This window comes from Mustela nivalis (assembly GCF_964662115.1).
Source record: "Mustela nivalis genome assembly, chromosome: 6".
Taxonomy (NCBI): domain Eukaryota; kingdom Metazoa; phylum Chordata; class Mammalia; order Carnivora; family Mustelidae; genus Mustela; species Mustela nivalis.
The window spans coordinates 72,372,391-72,395,563 of NC_139025.1; the positions used below are offsets into that span (position 1 = coordinate 72,372,391).

The 23,173-nt window shown below is 54.8% G+C and overlaps 2 protein-coding genes across 2 annotated transcripts in view; one reads left to right on the forward strand and one right to left on the reverse strand.

The window, feature by feature from the left end:
• The window catches only part of LOC309867496 (myosin-7), a 51,203-nt gene extending 33,241 nt beyond the window's left edge, over nucleotides 1–17,962 (forward strand). Inside the window, exons 12-38 of the mRNA XM_082736408.1 lie at nucleotides 318–586; nucleotides 867–1,037; nucleotides 2,165–2,474; nucleotides 3,151–3,221; nucleotides 3,496–3,583; nucleotides 3,672–3,789; nucleotides 3,936–4,059; nucleotides 4,295–4,431; nucleotides 5,811–6,066; nucleotides 6,208–6,450; nucleotides 6,596–6,772; nucleotides 7,058–7,203; nucleotides 7,453–7,543; nucleotides 8,812–9,201; nucleotides 9,504–9,630; nucleotides 9,725–9,843; nucleotides 10,214–10,410; nucleotides 10,960–11,143; nucleotides 11,357–11,522; nucleotides 11,669–11,793; nucleotides 12,713–13,021; nucleotides 13,333–13,536; nucleotides 14,928–15,053; nucleotides 15,261–15,536; nucleotides 16,367–16,462; nucleotides 17,393–17,527; nucleotides 17,886–17,962. Coding sequence (XP_082592534.1) covers nucleotides 318–586; nucleotides 867–1,037; nucleotides 2,165–2,474; nucleotides 3,151–3,221; nucleotides 3,496–3,583; nucleotides 3,672–3,789; nucleotides 3,936–4,059; nucleotides 4,295–4,431; nucleotides 5,811–6,066; nucleotides 6,208–6,450; nucleotides 6,596–6,772; nucleotides 7,058–7,203; nucleotides 7,453–7,543; nucleotides 8,812–9,201; nucleotides 9,504–9,630; nucleotides 9,725–9,843; nucleotides 10,214–10,410; nucleotides 10,960–11,143; nucleotides 11,357–11,522; nucleotides 11,669–11,793; nucleotides 12,713–13,021; nucleotides 13,333–13,536; nucleotides 14,928–15,053; nucleotides 15,261–15,536; nucleotides 16,367–16,462; nucleotides 17,393–17,527; nucleotides 17,886–17,909 — 4,679 coding nt within the window. The 3' untranslated portion in view covers nucleotides 17,910–17,962. The remainder of the gene's footprint in view (nucleotides 1–317; nucleotides 587–866; nucleotides 1,038–2,164; nucleotides 2,475–3,150; nucleotides 3,222–3,495; nucleotides 3,584–3,671; nucleotides 3,790–3,935; nucleotides 4,060–4,294; nucleotides 4,432–5,810; nucleotides 6,067–6,207; nucleotides 6,451–6,595; nucleotides 6,773–7,057; nucleotides 7,204–7,452; nucleotides 7,544–8,811; nucleotides 9,202–9,503; nucleotides 9,631–9,724; nucleotides 9,844–10,213; nucleotides 10,411–10,959; nucleotides 11,144–11,356; nucleotides 11,523–11,668; nucleotides 11,794–12,712; nucleotides 13,022–13,332; nucleotides 13,537–14,927; nucleotides 15,054–15,260; nucleotides 15,537–16,366; nucleotides 16,463–17,392; nucleotides 17,528–17,885) is intronic.
• A 2,130-nt stretch (nucleotides 17,963–20,092) lies between these two features.
• Nucleotides 20,093–22,764, reverse strand: CMTM5 (CKLF like MARVEL transmembrane domain containing 5). Its single transcript, XM_082734249.1, has 5 exons — nucleotides 22,203–22,764; nucleotides 21,307–21,459; nucleotides 20,758–20,850; nucleotides 20,475–20,559; nucleotides 20,093–20,375 (listed from the first exon to the last, which is right to left on the reverse strand). The coding sequence occupies exons 1-5, from the start codon at nucleotides 22,578–22,580 to the stop codon at nucleotides 20,362–20,364; spliced, it is 723 nt and encodes a 240-aa protein (XP_082590375.1). The 5' UTR covers nucleotides 22,581–22,764; the 3' UTR covers nucleotides 20,093–20,361.
• Nucleotides 22,765–23,173: the final 409 nt, after the last annotated feature.

Consider the following 23,173-nt stretch of genomic DNA (forward strand, 5'->3'; position numbering starts at 1 on the left):
GAGAAGGTGCTCACAGCAGTGCTGTTCCATGACCCAGACCGGGGGCACCAAGCAGACGTTACAGACAGAGGCAGCAGGAACTGCTGGGTGGTGGGAGGTTCTGGACAGATGAGGAGGAGGCTTGGGCGCCAGCCGGACTCTGCATGTTGGTGACTACGTGCCCCCTGGCAAGCTTGGTACCCTTCTAGGCCTGGATATGCAACTCTTTAGTGAGGGCAGCTGAACCAATGCTTCAGAAGGTCTCTGGCCCTGCCCAGAGCAGGGAAAGAAAGAGGGTCTGCTGAAAGTGCTTGCTGACTTCTTTCCTTCTCCTCCAGATGCCGACAAGTCCGCCTACCTCATGGGGCTGAACTCAGCCGATCTGCTCAAGGGGCTGTGCCACCCTCGGGTGAAAGTGGGCAACGAGTACGTCACCAAGGGGCAGAGCGTCCAGCAGGTGTACTACTCCATTGGGGCCCTGGCCAAGGCCGTGTACGAGAAGATGTTCAACTGGATGGTGACGAGAATCAACGCCACCCTGGAGACCAAGCAGCCACGCCAGTACTTCATAGGGGTCCTGGACATCGCCGGCTTCGAGATCTTCGATGTGAGTGGGGGAGCCTAGGCACACATGTGCAGTGGGGGGAGGGGAGGGTGACTCACTTGTTCTCACCTGTGACCATCACGGCCAATCTCGGGAAAGGCTGCGGGGCTCAGCGGTAACAGATGCCTCGTCCTGTCTTCCAGGGGAGTACCCCTCCCCCGCCTGACAGGGCAGGGGCCTGGCCACACCCCTGTCTGGGCTTGGGCACCGACCAGGGCAGACCACACAGACTGCTCAGACTCCTGTGGGCCTGACCCACTCAGCCCCCACCCCCCACCCACAGTTCAACAGCTTTGAGCAGCTGTGTATCAACTTCACCAACGAGAAGCTGCAGCAATTCTTCAACCACCACATGTTCGTGCTGGAGCAGGAGGAGTACAAGAAGGAGGGCATCGAGTGGGAGTTCATTGACTTTGGCATGGACCTGCAGGCCTGTATCGACCTCATTGAGAAGGTGCTGCCTCCCCCGCTGTCTGTGTTCCCGTCCCCTGTCATTCCAGACAGAGTGGCAGTGCTATCCCTTCTACAGCCAAGAAACTGAAGTCCCCAGAATCCCCAGCCTCTCTCAAGCCCAGTTCCTACCCACCATGAAGTCATGGGCATACATGGGATGAGCTCCTTTCTCCTCTCCCCAGGACCTGAGACCTTTTCCCATATGGTGGTCACCTCCCAAAGTCTTAAGAAGGGGACGTAGTGAGGAGAGGGAGAACGGGCCCCTCTGACAGCCCATGAGAAGCATCATCTATGGAAAGATCCCAGGCTGACCGTAGGATCTTTGGATCTGACACTTGGCTTCCCAGCCTCTTCCTGATAGCTGAGGGTCTTCAGCCCCTCTTGCCCATAGATTCAGAGGAGACAAGAACGGAGCTAGTGTGAGGTTCCCAGTGCTGGATTGTTCTTAGTGTGCCTTTGCTGATACAGACCAGAGCCTGGAACATCTTCCCTCACTTAGCCAGCCAGTGCCCTTCAGAAAACCAAAGCTGTCCAGAAGCTCTGGGTGGTTATCCAAGGTGCTGCTCCTCCAGAGATCTCAGAATCGCCTGAAAATATATGGAAGTGTGTGTGTGTGTTTACATGCATTTTTCCAGGGAAACATCTTTAGTTTAATCAGATGCTCATTAGGATTCCTGCCCCAAGGAAAGTCAAGAACCATCATACTCTCTCAAGAGCAGGATGTTTTTGTAGAACATGGATCCCTCTAACCATCCTTTGAAGAACAGTTACCCTTCACCTAGGCAGAGTCTGGCACCTCGGAAATACACCTGTCCCTGGGGCAAGGAGCCTTCCAAGAAGAAGGGGCTTGTTGCAAGGCCTTTGGGACATGGAAGGATGGCTGGGAGCATAGGGCTCTTCACTAGGTCCACTGAGGCAGAAAGAGGTTATAGGCCAGATTTGAATAGAATTGGATTTAGGTTAATTCCTGGAATATGAGCATCCTCTATTGGGACTAGAGGTGCTAGCACAGATACTCTGTGGCCTGTCAGATCTACCGGGCTGTGGCTTTTCCATTGGCAAGGTGTGGGACTCTGAAAACCTGGGAGTGCACATAGTGATGCTCTCTCTACTCCCCCCTGCTCTCAGCCCATGGGCATCATGTCCATCCTGGAGGAGGAGTGCATGTTCCCCAAGGCCACTGACATGACCTTCAAGGCCAAGCTCTATGACAACCACTTGGGCAAGTCCAACAACTTCCAGAAGCCACGCAATGTCAAGGGGAAGCAGGAAGCCCACTTCTCCCTGGTCCACTATGCCGGCACCGTGGACTACAACATCCTGGGCTGGCTGGAGAAGAACAAAGACCCGCTCAACGAGACGGTGGTGGGCTTGTACCAGAAGTCCTCCCTCAAGCTCATGGCCACCCTCTTCTCCTCCTATGCTTCTGCTGATGTCGGTAAGAGGGCAGCCCCTGCCCTGGGCTAGAGCAATTCTGGAGTTGCCAGGGACCAGGGGCCCTCGGCTTCAAAGCACAGGATTCTAGCGGAGAGAAGGGATCCCGTGAGTCACGGGATGGGGGTCAGGAGATCTCACAGCAGTCATTCTGCAGCTGGTTTATGAAAGAGTCATTTTCCATTCTGTATTATGGGTCTTGGTCGAGTCTCCTCAAGGCTGAACACCTGGAAGTTAGTGAAGGTGGGCATGCATGGCTGTGCCAGGTTCAGCGTAGAGCTGTGCCTGTGGGAGTTCTCGGTAAACCTTGAGAGGATCACTGAGCACCTGGGAGCACAGATGAGCGTCCGTTTCAGAGAAGGATGAGCAAGGGTGTGGCTTGGGAAGAGGAGGAAGAACTACAAGAAGGAAGGCTGACCTCAGAAAGATGCAAGCATGAAGGGTAGGGTTCGAAGAAGAAAGTGGGAGAGGAGCACTCGTACTATCTCAGCACCCACGGTGTGGCAAGCAAGCGTATCTAATCTCTGTCCCAGAGAGGCAGTCTCTGTTCTTGTGGAAAAACTGAGACCTGGAGAATCACTTTGTGAAGTCACATGGCTAGTGAGAAGCAGTGCCCTGACCCTGGCCGAGCATTCCTTTGCTTTTAAACTCTGACTCCTCGTCCCTTCTCTCGTTATTAGGGGACAGCGGTAAAGGCAAAGGAGGCAAGAAAAAGGGCTCATCCTTTCAGACAGTGTCGGCCCTCCACCGGGTAAGAAGGGCTCAGAGATGCCAGGGGGCCCGTGGTGTACAGGTCCAGTCCTTTGGCTGTGTTACCCTAATTTGATTGTCTGAGTCTGTGGAGGAAGGAAGCTAGAACTACATGGTCATTTTGGGCATGTAAATTCTATAGAATCCTGAACTCACATCATAAATGACATGTCAACTCTTGGTCCCCTGGAGAATTCTGGAGATAGGCTCAGGGTCCCAGGGCCCAAAAAGATGGTCCCTGTGGCTCCTGACTCCCCACTCTCATCCACCCCCAGGAGAATCTGAATAAGCTCATGACCAACCTGAAGACCACCCACCCTCACTTTGTGCGCTGCATCATCCCCAATGAACGGAAGGCTCCAGGTGAGCCATGTGCAAGGGTCTAGTTTGGGGAAGGCACTTGGCATCACTTATCCTGAGGCCAATACCTTCTCCTTCTCTCCTGCTGCAGGGGTGATGGACAACCCCCTGGTCATGCACCAGCTGCGCTGCAACGGTGTGCTGGAGGGCATCCGCATCTGCAGGAAGGGCTTCCCCAACCGTATCCTCTACGGGGACTTCCGGCAGAGGTGGGTACGGGGGCTCCCCAGAGCTCAGGGAGCAGGGGGAGCCTGGGAAGACTTGGTGGGGAAGCAAGTCCACAGGTGGCCCTGAGTGCTGTGGGCAGAGCAGATTGGTCCAGAACATGAGTGACTCGGGGCACCACCCTCTCCAGGTACCGCATCCTGAACCCGACAGCCATCCCTGAGGGCCAGTTCATTGACAGCAGGAAAGGGGCAGAGAAGCTGCTGGGCTCCCTGGACATTGACCACAACCAGTACAAGTTCGGCCACACCAAGGTGAGGGAAGGGAGGAGGCGAGCTGACTACAGAGAGACCTCTCCTGTCCTTTGGGTCCCCACCTCACAGCTCCTTCCCTTTTACCAGTCATCTTAGGACCATCTCTGAACTGCCTTCTCCCCCTTCCCTGGACCATCCAGTGCCCCTGTCCCAGCTCCAGCTGTCACTGGCCTTACACTGCTTAAAAGCAACCTCTCCTCTTTCCCCTCCCGGCCCACCCACTGCTGGCCCACAGGTGTTCTTCAAGGCGGGGCTGCTGGGGCTGCTGGAGGAGATGCGGGATGAGAGGCTGAGCCGCATCATCACCCGCATCCAGGCACAAGCCCGGGGCCTGCTCATGCGCATTGAGTTCAAGAAGATCGTGGAGCGCAGGTGAGGCAATGGAAAGGGTGAGGCTTTCGCAGGGGTGTAAAAGGTAGACAAGCAGTGCTAACTGGTGTGATTCAGAAGACCTGAGTTCAAACCCTGACTTCGTCAATTGTTAGCTGGCTTGAGCAAATGACTACCATAAAGTAGTGAGATACCAAATTCCCCATAAAGAGTGAGATACCATTTTAAAACACGAGCTTGACAAAAATCAGTAAATCTGACCCACCACTTAAGGGTAAATTAGCACAACCACCCTGAAAAACAATCTATCATTATCTTTTAAAGATGGACAATTGCAGGGGCACCTGACTGGCTTAGTCCATAGAGCATGCAACTCTTGATCTCAAGATCATGAGTTTGAGCCCCATTTTGGGTATAGCAATCACCCCCCCCCCAAAAAAAACTTTAACAATTGCATAGCTTCCAGTTCCACTCCTAAGTGCATTCCCACAGAATGGGAATGAATGGGATGAAAAAAGATCCCATGGGATGAAAAAGAATCCCATAGGATGTTTCAATCCCATGGGATGAAGCATGGGATGAAAAAGAATCTTCACAGGAGCATTGACCAAAACAGCAAAGATCTGGAAACGATCCCAGTTTCCATCTCAGGGGAATGGGCAAATAGTATGGTTGTTCAGTGGAATATTATAAAGCAATGAAGGAGGGACTTACAGCCACATGGTACAATGTGTCTGAACCTCAAAAGCATATTGAGTGAACAAAAGCAAGTCACAGAAGGATACATACAGTGTAATGCAATTTTTATAAAACTCAGAGATAATAAAAAAAAAATAGTGACATGTTGTTTAAAGACACATACATATACGGTTAAAATATGTTTTGAAAAAGTAAGGAAATGACAAACACAAGATTCAGGATAGTGGCTGCTTCTGGTGGGGGGACCAGGAAAAGGGACGAGGAAAATCCCACAGGGAGAGCCAACATGGGCAATGCTCTAGTTATTGTTTGAAGGATTGGCAGGTTCATATGTAGTCATTTTGTTTCATGCTTCATGACTTACATATATACTATAGATATTCTTACATGCAAAATATGTTTAAAATATTTGAGGTTCTTATGGGATTAGAAACGCTGAACTTAGTAGACACTCTGTGAGCGGTGCTTTCATTACTACTAACACCCTAGTAGGGAAGATATAAACTGCCCATTTGTTAAATTACTCGATTAAATATTTATTGAGCAACTCCATGTTCAGTGTGGTAATGTTGGAGTGGGGGTGTATATCAAGGCAACAAGACAGGGCTCCAGCCCTCAGGTGCCTATGAGCTTTAGATGGGCTGGGAGCTGAGTGCAGCTGCTTTGTGTTTATGAAGTGCCCTTTCAGAGTGTCCCTTCCTACCTCCATGTTTCCTTACCAGGGATGCCCTGCTGGTCATCCAGTGGAACATCCGGGCCTTCATGGGGGTCAAGAACTGGCCCTGGATGAAGCTGTACTTCAAGATCAAGCCGCTGCTCAAGAGTGCAGAGACAGAGAAGGAGATGGCCAACATGAAGGAGGAGTTTGGGCGCATCAAGGAGGCGCTGGAGAAGTCAGAGGCTCGCCGCAAGGAGGTGGAGGAGAAGATGGTGTCCCTGCTGCAGGAGAAGAATGACCTCCAGCTCCAAGTGCAGGCGGTGAGGCCATCGCCTCATGACAATCTCTTCATTCCTCCCCTTTCTTCCCCTGGATTATAGCCCATCTCATCCCCAGGAACTAAGACGTTGGATCTCTCCTCTCTTTAATCACTAAGTCTCCTCTCTGTCCTCTTCTCCCAGGAACAAGATAACCTCAACGATGCAGAGGAGCGCTGTGACCAGCTGATCAAGAACAAGATCCAGCTGGAGGCCAAGGTGAAGGAGATGACTGAGAGGCTGGAGGATGAGGAGGAGATGAATGCGGAGCTCACTGCCAAGAAGCGCAAGCTGGAAGATGAGTGCTCTGAGCTCAAGAAGGACATTGATGACCTGGAGCTGACGCTGGCCAAGGTGGAGAAGGAGAAGCATGCAACAGAGAACAAGGTGAGGGCAGCTCCTCTGGCTCTAGCCCAGGTCTTAGGATTCCTAGACCATGGTGTGGTCCTGGTCCTTGGCATTGGACATCCCCATAGATGTCTCCAGGCCAATGACCTCTTACCCTGAAGGGGATGGGATTCTTGATCCACAGGTGAAGAACCTGACAGAGGAAATGGCTGGGCTAGATGAGATCATTGCCAAGCTGACCAAGGAGAAGAAGGCTCTGCAAGAGGCCCACCAGCAGGCCCTAGATGACCTTCAGGCTGAGGAGGACAAGGTCAACACACTGACTAAGTCTAAGGTCAAGCTGGAGCAGCAGGTGGATGATGTGAGTAATAAGAACCATGCTTGTCTCTCCCAGGTCAGGATTTTGCTGGCAATATCAATAGCCAAGGGACTCTATGATACCTAAACCAACTTCTATGACCCCTGGGGGCTCTTTGTTCTTTGCAGTTCCTCACTAGACTGGGGCTCAGAATTTTTTGTGCTTGCAGGTATTTCTCTGCTGGCTTGTCCTCCAATCTCCTGGACTTTGAATTTAGAAGGGAACAGAGGAGCATACACTGTGGATCTCAGGTTTTCTAGACCTCATTTATTATCTTTTTCCCACCAGCTGGAGGGATCCCTGGAGCAGGAGAAGAAGGTCCGCATGGACCTGGAGCGAGCAAAACGAAAGCTGGAGGGTGACCTGAAGCTGACCCAGGAGAGCATCATGGACCTAGAGAATGACAAGCTGCAGCTGGAAGAAAAGATCAAGAAGTAGGAGCCTGAGCTGGGCAGGAAGGTCTAGTGGGGATGTCTGGCCTGGGAGTTAGAGCACAGGGTGCTGCAGCCCCACTGGCCATGACTGTCCTGGGCACAGTGTGAATGAGGGGATCAAATGACTCTCCTGCATTCACCCCTTGGGCCAGCAGGGAGGGGGCTGGTCTTGGCATGCCCTGGCAAGAGAAGAGAATGAGTACAGAGGAAGGAAGAGCACCTGTCACCCACCCCCCACTTCTTCTCCAGGAAAGAATTTGACATTAATCAGCAGAACAGTAAGATTGAAGACGAGCAGGCACTGGCCCTTCAGCTGCAGAAGAAACTGAAGGAGAATCAGGTGAAGTTCTTCCTGGTGCAGCTAATGGCGAGCTCAGTGGTGAGGTAGCTGAAGATACAGGAACTGCTTAGGGTTCTAGACAGTATCTAGAGCTCCAGACAGCCTTGGAGACCCCACCAACCCTCATCTGGCACTGGGGATCACCGGCCTTCTGCCATTAAAGCAATGATGTCTTATTTTAGCAGGGCTCTTTGAGGGAGGCAAACAAGCCTACTAAAAAGGATGTCTTGCTGAGCTATGCATTGCCTCGTGGGTTTTAGCTAGATTATGAGGACATTCCCCAGGCTCTTCTTCTGTCTGGGTTGAGGCAAACTCTTTGGCTCCTAGACCCAGAACAACAGTGCTGTTATCCTCACCAGGTCTTGACAATGGGCTGTGGCTCCTCCTTCTTCCTGCCCAGGCTCTTGCACACAGTCCCACCTCCTTCATCTCGGGAGCAGAGACTCCCAAGAAGAGGCTCTCTCCTGCTCCCAGAACCCACCCACGAGCATCCTGTTAACACTGTCCACAACCACCGATGCAAGGATCCCACTGATCAGTGCTCCCCCTTTGCTCCAGGCTGGTCAGGGAACAGATTAAAATGACAAATGGGACATTCTCCCAGTTTAGTCAAGGCCAGGGCTAAGGCCAAAGAATGAGGTAGGGGTATGATGATGATAAGAGAAACCCACTAGCACTCACCCAGCCTGGAATGGAACAGTTAAGGAGGAACCGAGCCCAGGCATAAATATGGCAAACCCTGGAGAGTCAAGAATATGATTGACAGGACTGTGTGGTTAACTTGGAAGATTACAAAAATTTTTATTGGATTAAGGCATATTGTTGCAAATATTTGTAGAATACAAGTGCAGGCTTTCCTGCCTTATGTCTAGTAGAGCAGAGCCTAATGAATCTGTGGAATCTTTGAGATTCAGGATCTCATAGGATCTCGGAATCCCCATCCAAACATAGATTCTTAGGATTCAGAGCTGCAGATTCTCAGACTGAGCCTAGATGCCTTGAGGGTTCAGCTTTGACCAAATTGTTACTGATGGTCTATGTGTTACAGAAATGTCTAGCAGCACCCCCTGTCTCTCTACCCACTAAATGGCAAGTCATGGCAAGCAAACATGTTTACAGACATCACCAACTACACTCTGCAGTACAAAGCTTTCCCTAGTTAAGAACCATTGCCCTAGAGGAACCTGAATGCTCTAGAGCTATGGGATGGGTGCTCCCCAAGGGAGGGCTCCAGGCAGTGGGTCTGAGCCCTCTGTGTCCCGGGCCAGGCTCGCATCGAGGAGCTGGAGGAGGAGCTGGAGGCTGAGCGCACGGCCAGGGCCAAGGTGGAGAAGCTGCGCTCAGACCTGTCCCGGGAGCTGGAGGAGATCAGCGAGCGGCTGGAGGAGGCCGGCGGGGCCACATCCGTGCAGATCGAGATGAACAAGAAGCGTGAGGCCGAGTTCCAGAAGATGAGGCGGGACCTGGAGGAGGCCACGCTGCAGCACGAGGCCACGGCGGCGGCCCTGCGCAAGAAGCATGCGGACAGCGTGGCCGAGCTGAGCGAGCAGATTGACAACCTGCAGCGCGTGAAGCAGAAGCTGGAGAAGGAGAAGAGCGAGTTCAAGCTGGAGCTGGACGACGTCACCTCCAACATGGAGCAGATCATCAAGGCCAAGGTGGGTGGCCTGCTCACCGTCCTCACCCCCTTCCCCCCACAGCGGCCTTTCCTCCACTCTCTCTGCCCTGTCTTCTCATTGTCACTCCTTCGTCACCCCTTGCTCTCTGTCTCACTCTCTCCCTTGCCCTCCCTGCCTCCCCCCACAGCTCCTCACCCTCCCTCCTTTAATTCATGTACCCCTTTCAGACTGCGCTCTCCAGCAGCTCTCTGTGCCCTGTGCTTCCCCACCTTGGTCCTCCCCTCCTTTCTCTGGTCCACTCAGCTCCTTCTCCATGACAAGTTGTCCCTTACTGCCTGAAGGCAAACCTGGAGAAGATGTCCCGGACCCTGGAGGACCAGGCCAATGAGTACCGAGCAAAGCTGGAAGAGACCCAACGCTCCCTCAATGACCTCACCACCCAGCGAGCCAAACTGCAGACAGAGAATGGTGGGTTCCCCTAACCGGCCCTGTGCCTGCTTCAGGGTCAGGCACCAGTTGCCCCCTCCACAGGCCACAGAGGCTCTCTTGTTCCCACCACCAGGTGAGCTGTCCCGGCAGCTGGATGAGAAGGAGGCACTGATCTCCCAGATGACTCGAGGCAAGCTCTCCTATACCCAGCAACTAGAGGACCTCAAGAGGCAGCTGGAGGAGGAGGGCAAGGTGAGGCCCAGCTATGGGACAATGGGACAGGCTTGATGGCAGCCCTGGGTAGTTAAATTACATCAACACCATGAATGGTTGATACCTGATACCCCCACCCCACAGGCTAGGTTCCTCTACACTCCAGCTAAGCCACACCTGAACATCATTGATTGCCATTTCCTTATGTGCAAGGGGTGGGGTGGGCAAGCTGGAAAGCTGCTCTGAGATGCTGAGATTTCCACACCAGCCTTCACCCTGAATGAGTGAGGCTGGGCTTGTTCGAAGTTCATGGATATGAAAAGGATCTAGACAATGATCGGGGTGGGGGGCACATTCCCTCCCACCTTCCTGGAAGACAAGCCCTCTTCCTGGTGCTTCCCCTCCGCAGGCGAAGAACGCACTGGCCCACGCGCTCCAGTCCGCCCGGCATGACTGTGACCTGCTGCGCGAGCAGTATGAGGAGGAGACAGAGGCCAAGGCCGAGCTGCAGCGTGTCCTGTCCAAGGCCAACTCAGAGGTGGCGCAGTGGAGGACCAAGTATGAGACAGACGCCATCCAGAGGACCGAGGAGCTCGAGGAGGCCAAGTGAGTCCTGGGCCTCACCACCCTGATTCTAAAAGAGGAGGGAGCAAGAGGACAGCAGGGTGGGCAGGGGCAGATAAGCAGAATGGACACGGGAAGGGGATCTGAGGAGGGTGGGAGAAGTGGCGGGAAGCAGGGTGGGAATAGAGGTGCTTAAAAGGGAGCCTGGATCCTGGCCTCTGAGTGAACCTGGCTGGCCCGGACTCACTTCCTGTGACGCATGAGCTTTTGGCTCGGGTTATACCTGATGCTCACGTATAAGACGAGCAAAAAGCTTGTTGGTCAGAGGAGCTTCCATCGATCAGCCTGGCGTGGGGAGGGGAGGAGGCTGCCACGCAGACGCCGCTACACAGAGGGAGGACAATTTCCTCCTCCGACCTGCAGGCTGGGGTCCCTCAAGGCTGGTGACCCGGGGCCTGAAGGGCTGCTCAGGGTCCCAAGGAGCTGTGGTGAAGGGAGGATGGGGTCACCCTGGTCCAGGGAGGAGGGGGTTCCCAGGGCCCGCTGTTCCCAGGTAGAGTCTCACACACACACGCTCACTGCCCGGGGCAGGAAGAAGCTGGCTCAGAGGCTGCAGGATGCTGAGGAGGCTGTGGAGGCCGTCAATGCCAAGTGCTCTTCGCTGGAGAAGACCAAGCACCGGCTGCAGAATGAGATTGAGGACCTGATGGTGGACGTGGAGCGCTCCAACGCAGCCGCCGCGGCCCTGGACAAGAAGCAGAGGAACTTTGACAAGGTAGGCCCAGGCTGGGGGACTCGACCAGGGGCAGAGCAGGGAGGCCAGCATCACCAGGAAGCCAGGGACCTTCTCCTGGGGGACGGGGTGGGGGGTGCTGGGGAGGAGGCTGAGCCCCGCAGAGGGGCCTGGGCAGGCCCTGGAGGACCAGGGGCGGGGGGGGGGGGGTTGGTGCTGGGGCTGAGGGTTGTACAGTGAACTGGGTCCCCACAGATCCTGGCCGAGTGGAAGCAGAAGTATGAGGAGTCCCAGTCCGAGCTGGAGTCTTCGCAGAAGGAGGCACGCTCCCTCAGCACAGAGCTCTTCAAGCTCAAGAACGCCTACGAGGAGTCCCTGGAGCATCTGGAGACCTTCAAGCGGGAGAACAAGAACCTCCAGGGTGCGCTGGGGCTGGAGAGGCCGGGGAGGGGCTGGCTGATACCCACACGCCTCCTTGTGTGGCGCCACTCAGGGGCTCCAAGAGGGGCGTCCCCCATCAGGGGACCATGGCAGCCCCCAACTGAGAGGCCCGGGCCCCTCCCCCAGAGGAGATCTCCGACCTGACGGAGCAGCTGGGAGAAGGAGGGAAGAATGCTCACGAGCTGGAGAAAGTCCGCAAACAGCTGGAGGCTGAGAAGCTAGAGCTGCAGTCAGCCCTGGAGGAGGCTGAGGTGAGCCTGGCCCTGCCTCACCCCTACTTCATACCCACTCCTACCCACCCCTTCTTGTCTCTGACTCCCCATTCTTCTTCACCAGCAGGTGATACTCATCCCCAGACAAAATTTATTAGCTCCCTTCTCTCAGTCTGCCCACTAGCCCAATCCCATGACTGCCTCCAAAGCCAAGGTCTCCACCAAGGAAAACATCACTGTGTGATCATGGGCCGAAAGGTTATAAACCTACCGTGTTTATAAAGTTGAAATACAATCATCATCATAACCCCTCAAACAGTAGGTGGGAGTGTGGGCTTCAGAATCAGGCAGATTTGAGTTTGGAACTTGGCTTCAGGACCTCTGCTGTGTTACTGGGCAAGTTTCTTAACCCCTCTGTACCTTAGTTTTCTTATTTTTGATGGAACTAATATGCATACCCAATAAGATTTTATGCATAATTGTTATGAAGATTAAATGAGGTCACAAACTTAAAAATTTAATACATGCCTCCAACATGCGTGTGTCCTTCCTGCCCAATTTGCTATTGCTACTGTTCGTTTTTAGAGAACCCAGAGAGGGCCCTGAATTTGGGGGCATCTAGCTTTTTTTCACTGAAAGGTAAGTGACCCGGGAAACAAAAATGAAGCTTGGAGTGTGTGGTTATGAAAACCTCCCCCTTTCCTATGAGACTTAGAAGTTCAGGATGGTGTGGTGTTAGTCCTAGAGGGTCTTGGCACTGGTGACGTCCAAGGCCTTTCCTTGACTGAGGAAGCCCGGGACATCCTGGGATGCAGGTCCCACCTCCTGTGTCTTTCCCCAGGCTTTCCTCTCCAAGCCACAGTCCTGGCTGATACCCAGCACCTCCTTTACCTCCCTCCCATCCTCGCTCTGTACCCTGACTGTCCGCTTCCAACCCTCTGGCCCCACCCCCTGCCAGGCCTCCCTGGAGCATGAGGAGGGCAAGATCCTGCGGGCACAGCTGGAGTTCAACCAGATCAAGGCAGAGATCGAGAGGAAGCTGGCGGAGAAGGACGAGGAGATGGAGCAGGCCAAGCGCAACCACCTGCGCATGGTGGACTCGCTGCAGACGTCCCTGGATGCTGAGACACGTAGCCGCAATGAGGCCCTGCGGGTCAAAAAGAAGATGGAGGGCGACCTCAACGAGATGGAGATCCAGCTCAGCCAGGCCAACAGAACAGCCTCCGAGTCCCAGAAGCACCTGAAGATTGCCCAAGCCCATCTGAAGGTAACAGAGTGGGGGACTCCCTGAAGGGAGCTGCCTGCAGGTCTGGTGAGGGCCCTGGGTTAGCACACAGGAGAAAGGGGGAGCCACCTACCTCCTGGGCTTGGAGGCTTGACGAAAGAGAACCAGACCCTAAGCATGTCCTGGACCAGCCCAGCCTCCTGACCTAGACAACAGAGGTGGGGCTGTGGCCCTGGCCCTACACTTGACAGAGAAGGTTTGTGAACCTGGCATAGGGTGTGTCAGACCATGACTAGGAAGCCCTGATTGGATGGGTGCAGGTCTCCAACATGCGTCCGCCCACCCCACCCCAGGACACCCAGATCCAGCTGGATGACGCGCTCCACGCCAACGATGACCTGAAGGAGAACATCGCCATCGTGGAGCGGCGTAACAACCTGCTGCAGGCCGAGCTGGAGGAGCTGCGGGCCGTGGTGGAGCAGACCGAGCGCTCTCGGAAGCTGGCAGAGCAGGAGCTCATCGAGACCAGCGAGCGGGTGCAGCTGCTGCACTCCCAGGTGAGGCGGTCAGGACTCCACGAAGATGCCCCCAAGGGGCAGAGCCCAGCCCGTTTACAGAAGTTCTGAATTGGATGCCCTGAGCGAGCGTGTCCAACTGGGATGGCAAATCACTCAGTTTCCTGGGCCATCTCTCCTCTGCTGATGGGGGCTCTTGGAAACACTACCTTGAGAAGGGGGCATATACTTCAAAGCTAATGATGTCATGATTGGTTGGTGATGTTCACCCAAGTCACAAGTCTGGGAGTTGTGCCATGCTTGCTGTAATCTGGCATCCCTGATCTAGAGGACAGCCTCCTTTGCTCTGTAAAGAGGAGATCTGGAGAATTTAAAGAAGCACAAATGCCATCCATACGCAAATCAAATTCTCAAGGGAGCACCATCATTCCGCAATCCCACACACTCTGTCTCCAACTGTGCTCTGCCATGAGCTTTTGTGTCCATCTTCTGGCAGGGTCCTGTGGGACTTTTCTCTGTAATCTAGTACATGTGGGAATGACGTCATGCACTGACCCCCTCCCCTCTTCCTTACTCCACTATATTCTTTCTGTAACTACAATCATTTCTAGGATATTGTCCTGGTTAAAAAAAAAAGTTTTCCCACTTTCCTTGGAATGTTTTCATGCTCCTGAAGAGACACGTCACTAAAGATGTCAGAAGTAGAATCATATAGGCCCTTTCTGGTTTGAAGTCTTTCTTCAAAGCTGAGTAATTTTAGATATAACATATAGAACATATCTGCTTTCTTAGGAAAAGGAAAACAGATACAAAACCTGGGATATACAATAACAAAGATACAACAAATGCCCAAGGAATAAACAAAAGAAAGACTTAAAAAAAAAAAGTAACTAGTTTTTTGGGGCACCTAGGTGGCACAATCCATTAAGCCTCCAACTCTTGGTTTTGGCTCAGGTCGGGATCTTGGGGTCCTGGGATCGAGCCTCACATCAGGCTCCGTGTTCAGCATAGAGTCTGCTTGGGATTCTCTCTCTTTCTCCCTCTTCCCCTCCCACTCATGCCCGTAGTCTCTCTCTTTCAAATAAACAAATACATCTTTAAAAGTAAATAATTAGGGACGCCTGGGTGGCTCAGTTGGTTAAGCAGCTGCCTTCGGCTCAGGTCATGATCCCAGCGTCCTGGGATCGAGTCCCACATCGGGCTCCTTGCTCCGCAGGGAGCCTGCTTCTCTCTCTGACTCTGCCTTCCACTCTGTCTGCCTGTGCTCGCTCTCAATCTCTCTCTCTCTTACAAATAAATAAATAAAATCTTGAAAAAAAAAAAAAAAGTAAATAATTAAAAAATAAAAAATGACTAGTTTAAATTTTCTGCAGCTAAAGGTGTAGAATCTAGTAACAAAGTATATATTGATATTTTCCTCTACCTATATCTAGAACACCAGTCTCATCAATCAAAAGAAAAAGATGGAGTCAGACCTGACCCAGCTCCAATCAGAAGTAGAAGAGGCGGTGCAGGAGTGTAGGAACGCCGAGGAGAAGGCCAAGAAGGCCATCACCGATGTGAGTGACTGCTCCCCCCCGCCCCCCACTAAAGACAGGAACGAGGGCCCTGGGTCCCAGCCAGGCCACCATGCCATGACAAGCCGACTCCTGCAGCTGCTCGGGTGGGCGGGCCTCGGGAAACAAACCCCAGGCTGGGCAGATGGCAATCCTGGAGGGACCAGGGGCCCTGGGCCCTGTTCTTCTAGACCTCCCCCCTGCCCCCAGGCTGCCATGATGGCCGAGGAGCTGAAGAAGGAGCAGGACACCAGCGCCCACCTGGAGCGCATGAAGAAGAACATGGAGCAGACCATCAAGGACCTGCAGCACCGGCTGGATGAGGCTGAGCAGATCGCCCTCAAGGGCGGCAAGAAGCAGCTGCAGAAGCTGGAGGCCCGGGTGCGGGAGCTGGAGAACGAGCTGGAGGCTGAGCAGAAGCGCAATGCGGAGTCGATCAAGGGCATGAGGAAGAGTGAGCGTCGCATCAAGGAGCTCACCTACCAGGTGCGGGCATGGGGGCTGCTCTGGGGGCCAGGAAAGAGTGGATGTGAAAGCGCTTCCCCTGCCTCACTTCCCAACCCACACGGGCCCCAGGTACAGCCACTGTCCAGGTGCACCACTCAACTCCCTGGCACCTACTTCTTGAGATGCTGTCTTTAGATTAATTTTCTTGCACATTCCCTGGAGTCTGTTTGGCTTGAGTCCATGATTTTTTCTGGTGAGTGGAGAACCTAGCTTTACTTCCTGAAAGCTCTTTTAACCAGCATTTCCCTGGGTTACCAGCAGGTGTACTGTGTACATAAGTGGGAGTGGCACCCTAGTCCATGCAATGATGAGGAGCTAGACATGGTCAGGTGACATTAGAGCCAGTGATCCTGGTGCCCAAATCTGCCTAGTACAGTATATATATGATAGATGAGAATGGTCTATGACAGTACCCCCTTCATCCTGTGCCCCTCATTTTCCTCTCAGCTCACTCTCAGACCACTGGCCGAGAGAATCTACGGGGCTCCAGGCTGGGACTGGAGGAGCCCCAATGCCCCCATATTTTTGGATGAAGGAATTCCATTTGGTTAGGAGCCCCTTGCCCCACTTCTAGCTTTAGGGCCTCAGCCCACTTTGCTTTCTAGATCCAGACTGAGGACCTTGCCTTGGCCCTTTGACCTACAAGTCAAGGCAGAGATGAAATCCCCCAGGCCCCCTCTTTCACCTGGCCCATCGGAGGGTTGGAGGGGCAGCTAAGGCCTGGGGAGAACAGTGACATATTGAGGGAGGGAACAATGATTGTCCTTGCTCCTCCCCCAAATTGGCTTCTCCCATCCATCCACCCCCAGACAGAGGAGGACAAGAAGAACCTGCTGCGGCTGCAGGACCTGGTGGACAAGCTGCAGCTGAAGGTCAAGGCCTACAAGCGCCAGGCCGAGGAGGCGGTGAGTTCATGGTTTTCTTCACTCTCCCTACACACACCTCCCTGTGTGAGAATTGACGGGCCTCGGTCCCAGCATGGGGACTGGACGTTTCACGCGTCCTGTGTGCTCAGAGCTGGAGCAGGCACTCTGAGCAAGCAAAGGCAATGCTTACAGCCTGCTTATAATCCATACTCCGGTAGACCCGACAGAAGACAGTATAGCTGCTAAGCAGGCCACGGGGCCACATGGTGCTGGAGGCTGGAAGGTGGCTGTGGAACTGGGCCCAGGAGAGGCCCTGGCCATAGGGCAGTGGGGGAAGAGTCTAGGTGGGCTGTAAAGTGTGAAAGTGAAGTGTCGATGAACACACGTATGCAGGAAACCGGACAGCTGGGAGCAGCAGAGTCAGAGCTGGGAAGGTGCAGTGAAGCTCGGTTCAGAATGGGACTGACCAGGGCACCTGGATGGCTCAGTGGGTTAAGCCTCTGCCTTCGGCCCAGGTCATGATCCCAGGGTCCTGGGATGGAGCCCTGCGTCGGGCTGTCTGCTCAGCAGGGAGCCTGCTTCTTTTCTTCCCTCTCTACCTGCCTCTCTGCTTACTTGTGATCTCTGTCTGTCAAATAAATAAATAAAATCTTTAAAAAAAAAAAAAAAAAAACACTTGGCTTTAAAAAAAAAAAAAAAAGAATGGGACTGACCAGGCAGCATGTCATTCATCTTGGGCAGTGGGTGGCCATGCAGGATTCTGAATGCTGGGCAAGTTGAGGAAGGTGCCAAGCCAGGAACAGGAGACCTTTAGCAAGGCAGTTGCAGGGACATAGTTGAGGGGTGAGAGCACTGAGCTCCTGGCTCAGGGACAGGGAATCCGTCAGACTGGAAGGCTGGGGATTTCCAGCTCCCCCAAGCTACCCTGCTGCATCTCACCTCTTCCTCCCCATCCCCGGACCCCCGCAGGAGGAGCAGGCCAACACCAACTTGTCCAAGTTCCGCAAGGTACAGCACGAGCTGGATGAGGCCGAGGAGCGGGCAGACATCGCTGAGTCCCAGGTCAACAAGCTGCGGGCCAAGAGCCGCGACATCGGCGCCAAGGTGGGTCCCTTGGCTGGGCCTCACTAGTGGCCATGTCAGCACACCTGCCACCATCAGTGCCCCTCAGGTTGGGCACTCCTTAGCCTATATTATGGCAGACTTGGCGGGGAGTCCCACAACATCCATACCTGAGAAACCCCTTCCTGGTCAAAGCAGCCCATATACTGAAACCTTGGAAGAAAGCCTGGCCCCTCACACTAAAGTACAAAGACCCCTAAATGAGAACCAAGGTCCCTGAGGCCAGAACGTCGCCCTCTCAAGGCAGCCCCCTGAGGCCCTGGAAAGCCCCAGAGATTCCTCTCCACACACTCCTTCCCTCTTGCCAGCTGCCCCCTTATACCTTTTATTCCTTTCTCAGCAAAAACTGCTCGAAGAGGAGTGACACTGCATCAGGAACCTCCCTCTTGACAGCCTGGAATAAACATGAATGCCAGACTCTGCCTGCGCCCCTTTCTTCCCGCTGCCGCTGCTGCCAAGAGCTCTTAGAGCTCCCAAGTGGAGGGAGGCCCTGCCTCTGTGTCAGACCTGGGGGAGCCAAGGTTTTCCACATCTTTCCACATCTACAGAGGAGGCAGCCAAGGCCCAGAGAAGTGAGGTCAGAAGGAGAGAAAACAAAGGTACTGGCATGGTGAACCAATTCTGTGTGCAGAGAGATAGGATTTTTGTGTGGAAGACAAAGATCCCCTCCACATACCCCAGCTGTGGGCTGCAGAGGTTAAAGGTGTCCTGGGACACCCGTTCCCTCCCAGATGAACTTCCCACCGATACCATGAGAGGCTCCAGGCTCCCTGGGGGTGGAGGTTCATAAAGGGGTTGGCACAGGTACCATTCTGGTCGATCCACAGGGAGCCCCAGGCCCCTTCGGCTGGGGCCCACGTGTGAGCTCGGCCTCTGTGGTCATGCCTCACCGAGAGGGGAATCCTGGGACGCTGGGGCCCGCTGACACTGAGCCTGTGTCAACAGGCACTGTGGACCAGAGCCGAGCTTTGCTTCATTTTGGCCCCTCACACAGGCACAGGTGGGCACAGCTGTATGAGCAGGTACACGCTGTAGATCACACCCCCGCTCTCCCGGGAGCACCCACCAGGGACAGTCTCGTCCAGGTCATACTCCTGCCCAGGAAACAGGGCTTGTCCCGGCCCCATTCTGTTCCAGACAAATCCCTGCCCCCTCCTGGGCTTTACAGCCCAGTTTTCCTAACCACTTTCTCATCCCTGCATCTGGTAACCCCATCTCGTAAAGGGTGCTAGGGAAGCCCCTGCTATGCCTCCCTGAAAGGTTTAGGGTGGCCAATCAGTGCCTAGAGCCCTAAGCATGTGAGCAGAAACCCAGAAAAACACAAAATCCCGTTGGTTCTAGCCCTGGGGAGGCTGTCTGTGCTGGTGAGGAGCCCGGACACGAGGACAGGAAAGTTGGAGAAGTCAGACTGAGGCAGGCCCACGACTACCACCTAAGGAAGCAGAGCAGCTCTACTGAAGTTCCAGGGTTCAGGCAGGTCTTGGGGGCTAGGGCCTGCCTCTGGAAGGAGCACCCCAGAAAAAAGGAAGATATTTCAGAGCAGGAGAAAGCCAGCATTAGCGGGATAGTAAGCCAGCTTGTATGAGCTGCTAAGTTAGGCCATGTGGGTGAGCAGGGACATCCCTAGTACCCTGGCTGTCATGGGCCAGGCAGGGCTGATTCCTGTACTGTAGCAGTGTCTGTTCTCCAAAAAGCCCAGCCCAACCCTCCCCTAGCATGCGCTGTGGGCAGTCATGACCATCCTTCACTAGCCTGTCACCTTCCCTGGGTATGAATGCCCAAGGACAGGCCCTCCTGTCACCTGTGAATCCCCCAGGGCCCAGTACAGGGTCTATAGGGAGGAGATGCTCAGAAAATGTTTGCTTGCTGGCAAGCTGGTCGAGTAGACCCGCTGGTGGAGGGAGCTGGAGATGAGGCTGGGCCATTTATTTTCTGAGCTACCGGGAGCTCAGTACCGTATCCTGATCACCTGTATAGGTGTTAGGCAAGCTAGGTTCTTGTCCCAGCTCTGTCACAAGTGCAGAAGTCATTTCCTGTAACTGGGCTTGTTTCCTCTTATGTGAAATGAGGGCATTGAACCTGCTGATATCTAAGAGCTCTTCCAGAGCAAGTATCTAGAGGGTTTTTGCCTTCATCTGGTGCCACAAGCTGCCCTCTTTCCTGTGGTCTGCGGGCCAAGTCCTCCCCACACCACAAGGGGGAGCTCTAAACACGCCCCAGGCAAGCACCTGGTTCCAACCCCCTAAGAAACCTGTGTGCACAGGTGCGGCTGGTGGGCACTCACGTGGGGAAGGCTTGAGCCTTCTCAGACACAGGACTCTGGGAGCCCAACCAGCAGGCCCACCACAAAGCAGCGTGGCACACACAGATCGAAGAGAGGAAGTGTGGTGTGGAAGGAAGTCTTCAGCACCTTCAGTCCAGTCCCACTTCCTCATGGCTCAGACCTGGTTGCAGAGAAGGGACCATGACCTGCTCCAGGCAGCTTTTTTGTGACTACTCCCTGGCTTTCCTGACCTGCCTAATTCCTGGGGAAGAAAAAGACACCAGTAGGATTCAAATCTTTTAATTTGGGAATGATCAGCTTCTTCCTGCTCTCCCTCCCCAAAACACCCCCTTCCCGGTAGAGCTTCATCGGGGGTCAGATCTCAGAGCACTGAGCCCCACAGATAAGTTCCTGGTGACTTCTCAGGCCAGACCCCCTCCCTGAAGGCCTGGCTGGGGGATATTAGGCTGCAGGCTAGGGAATCCAAAGGAAATGTGTCTGGGCTGCTCTGTTCCTTTTGTCTGGCTGGGCCCAGGAGCCAGTTAGCTCAGGGTCACTGCTGGTCCTCTGTGAATATGGAGCCAGGAAGGGAAGGCATATCAGGATCAGGTAGCTGGGGTACGGGGTGAAGGGGGCACGTCCATTCCCCATGGCACAGACACTCACCCTGGGTGGTCCTGGGAGCCATCTCAGTCCGGTAGATCTTGAAAGCATCGTAGGCAAAGACGGAAACCAGGATGATGCCAAACACCTGTGGGAGTAGGTGTGTAGGAGCTGGGATGACACAGAGAAAGCCACCGGCCATCACATACAAGGGAGAGGGAGGTGGGAGGGATGGGGCACTGTGTGAACCAGAGCCCTGGGTTGGGCTTGTGGGGAGGCACCAGTGGTGTGCAAACACCAGCCAGGGGTCCCAAGGGCCTGGGGAGCTCTGTAGGACTGGACTCACAAAAGCAGCAATGGCAGCTCCATCCCGGGAGGTCACAGCTGCAAAGGAGACCACCAGGAAGATGATGATGGCACTGACACAGCGGAGGAAGTCCTGGGGGATGGGGGGGAGGGGGACCAGGGTCAAAAGGAAGTCAGAAGGCAAGAGAACATCATCCTGAGGTTTTCCAGGCCAGTCAGTGACTTCACCCTCAGGCACTGTGAATCCCTACATGGAGAGACCCCTGGGCACGATATGAAGCACTTGGAAGAGATACAGAGAGCACGAGTGAGCCAGGGAAGGGATACAGGTGAATGCAGAGTGGCCAGAACTAGGAGCCAGGACCCTGGGCCAGGGGGAGGTGGGCAGAGCTGGAGCAGGCCAACCAGGGGGCCAGGGCAGGGCCTGGGCTGGGGTGGGAGCTTCAGTGAGTGGGAGAGCAGCTCTAAGTGATTGTGTAGGAGCTGGGCCCCGTACTGACCCAGGGAAAGGAGAGAGGCTGGGAGGGAAAAGGGAAATTTCACCTTCAAGAAGTAAGGGACCAGAATGTGGTGGGGCAGAGTCCCTCACCAGACAGGGCCAGTTCAGCCGATCGAAGCGTAGGTAGTACTGGGTGGCGTAGAGGAAGAGGAAGGCGAGCGTGATGAAGAACTCCAGCAGCGCGGCGGCCATGTAGGCGGAGATGGAGGCCGTGAAGCAGATGAAGATGATGAAGGTCAAGGCCTGCAGGACCCGGGGGTGTGAAGCTTGCCAGGAAGGGGACACAGGCCTAGCCAGATTTTTTTGCCTTCCCCTCCTCAGAAACTTCCTCAGGCCACCCCCAACACCTATCCTTGCCAGTCTCCCCACCCCTGGTAGCGGGAGCCACACTCCAGGGCACTGGCCCCTCGAGGGCAATCTCCAGCTTCCCAGCTCCCCGTGTCCAGGACCCCAGCTGTATGACCAAGCTGCACCCCTCCAGGGGGTACCATTCTATGGAACCCATAGAAGAGGTGTCCTGCAGAAAGCCCAGGGTACAGGGTACACACCAGCCCGTCTGGCTCCACACCAAGAGACAAGATTTAGAAGACAGTAGTTCCACAGTGGACTAAGGGTCCCTTCAGCTCTGGCAATGTCACTGACACATACACACGGACTTAGGATGGCACTCAGGTCTTGCTAAGTGACAGGGGAAGATCTTGCCCCGAGAGCAGGTGTTCACGGGGAGTAGACGCAGATAAAGTCGTGTTCTAACTTCAGCTCTTCCTGCAGTTGCTGAAGCTGCTGTAAGGGCCTTCAGAGGGAGAGGCAGCCCGAGGGCGGGTGGAGAAGGAGGGCAGGGTGGCTGGGACAGGAGCGGTGTCCAGAGAGCCCCGGAAAGGAGACCACCCAAGGGGTGAGCCCAGTGAGAGCACTGAGCAGGGAGAGAGGGGAGTGAGATCATACTGGGAGAGATGGAGGCGCCAGGTCGGGGAAGTGGCTGTTACCAGCTCGGTTTCCAGCAGGATGCCTTTGAGGGAGGAGAGGAAAGTCTTGTCCACAGCGAAGCCCTGGAGCCCCGCAGCTGCCCCCTCCGCAGGGAGCCCATCCCGGCGATCCCGAGCACTGAGCATCTCCGTGGGGCCCACAAGGCACAGCCCCCACTGCCACCGGCCTAAGAAGGGAACTGGGAAAACAGAAACCTGGAGAGATGGGGAAGCAAACAGAAGCAGGGAGGCACTTGGAGAAACCTGCAAGAGAAGCGGGGAGGTCGGCCGAGGGGCCGCCAAGGAGCCTCGTCCAGCCAGACGGGCCTTCTCCCAGCTGCCCAGAGTGCCCCTGCTGGTGCCTGCATCGCCCCCGCCCCTCAACCCCGGGAAGCACATGGGGAGGGGAGGGGAGGGGCGGGGAGGAGTGGTCAGCCCTCTGGTTGCTGGAGCCCAACCCGGCCTGGAGAAGGAGAGCAGGGAGGAGGGGGGAAAGGAGGAGGTCCACACAGAAAATGGGAGGAGCTGGGAGGTAAGCTGAGAATCTGAGCTAGACCAGGAGCCCCCCAAAGGACCCAAGCCTGAAGAAGTTTACATCCCCCTCCACTAATTCCCCTCTTCCTGGCTGTCCTTTCCCCCTTTTCCTTTTAGAAAGGGTGGGAGCTGGAGCCCGGCCCAGGCAGCACCCCCCTGGCCCAGGCTGTAGCAGCCAAGAGTGAGGACAAAGGCAGATTGTTGGGGGGACAAGGTGGCGCTGTGTGCCTGCCGTAGTGCCTCAATGGGCCTCTGTCTCTCCAGCATGCCAGGAGGGCAGCCTGACCCCCACCCCAGTGTTTGGGGTAGGCCAGGGAGCCAGAGAAGGGGAGGGACGGGAGGCCACAGCGGAAACTCTGGAAGGCAGAAGGACAGGGTAGTAGGTAAGATCTGACCATGGGGAAGAGAAGGAGCCAGGCTGGGGAGCCTGGTGTTCAGGCACTGGGGACGCCAAGATA

Excerpts from the sequence above, each read along its gene's own strand:
- CMTM5 (XM_082734249.1), bottom strand. The coding sequence starts at position 22,580 with ATGTGCTTCCCGGGGTTGAGGGGCGGGGGCGATGCAGGCACCAGCAGG. Across the intron at positions 21,460-22,202 it reads TCCTGCTGGAAACCGAGCTG|GCCTTGACCTTCATCATCTT; the intron begins GTAACAGCCACT and ends CGGGTCCTGCAG. Across the intron at positions 20,560-20,757 it reads GAGCTGCCATTGCTGCTTTT|GTGTTTGGCATCATCCTGGT; the intron begins GTGAGTCCAGTC and ends CTACTCCCACAG.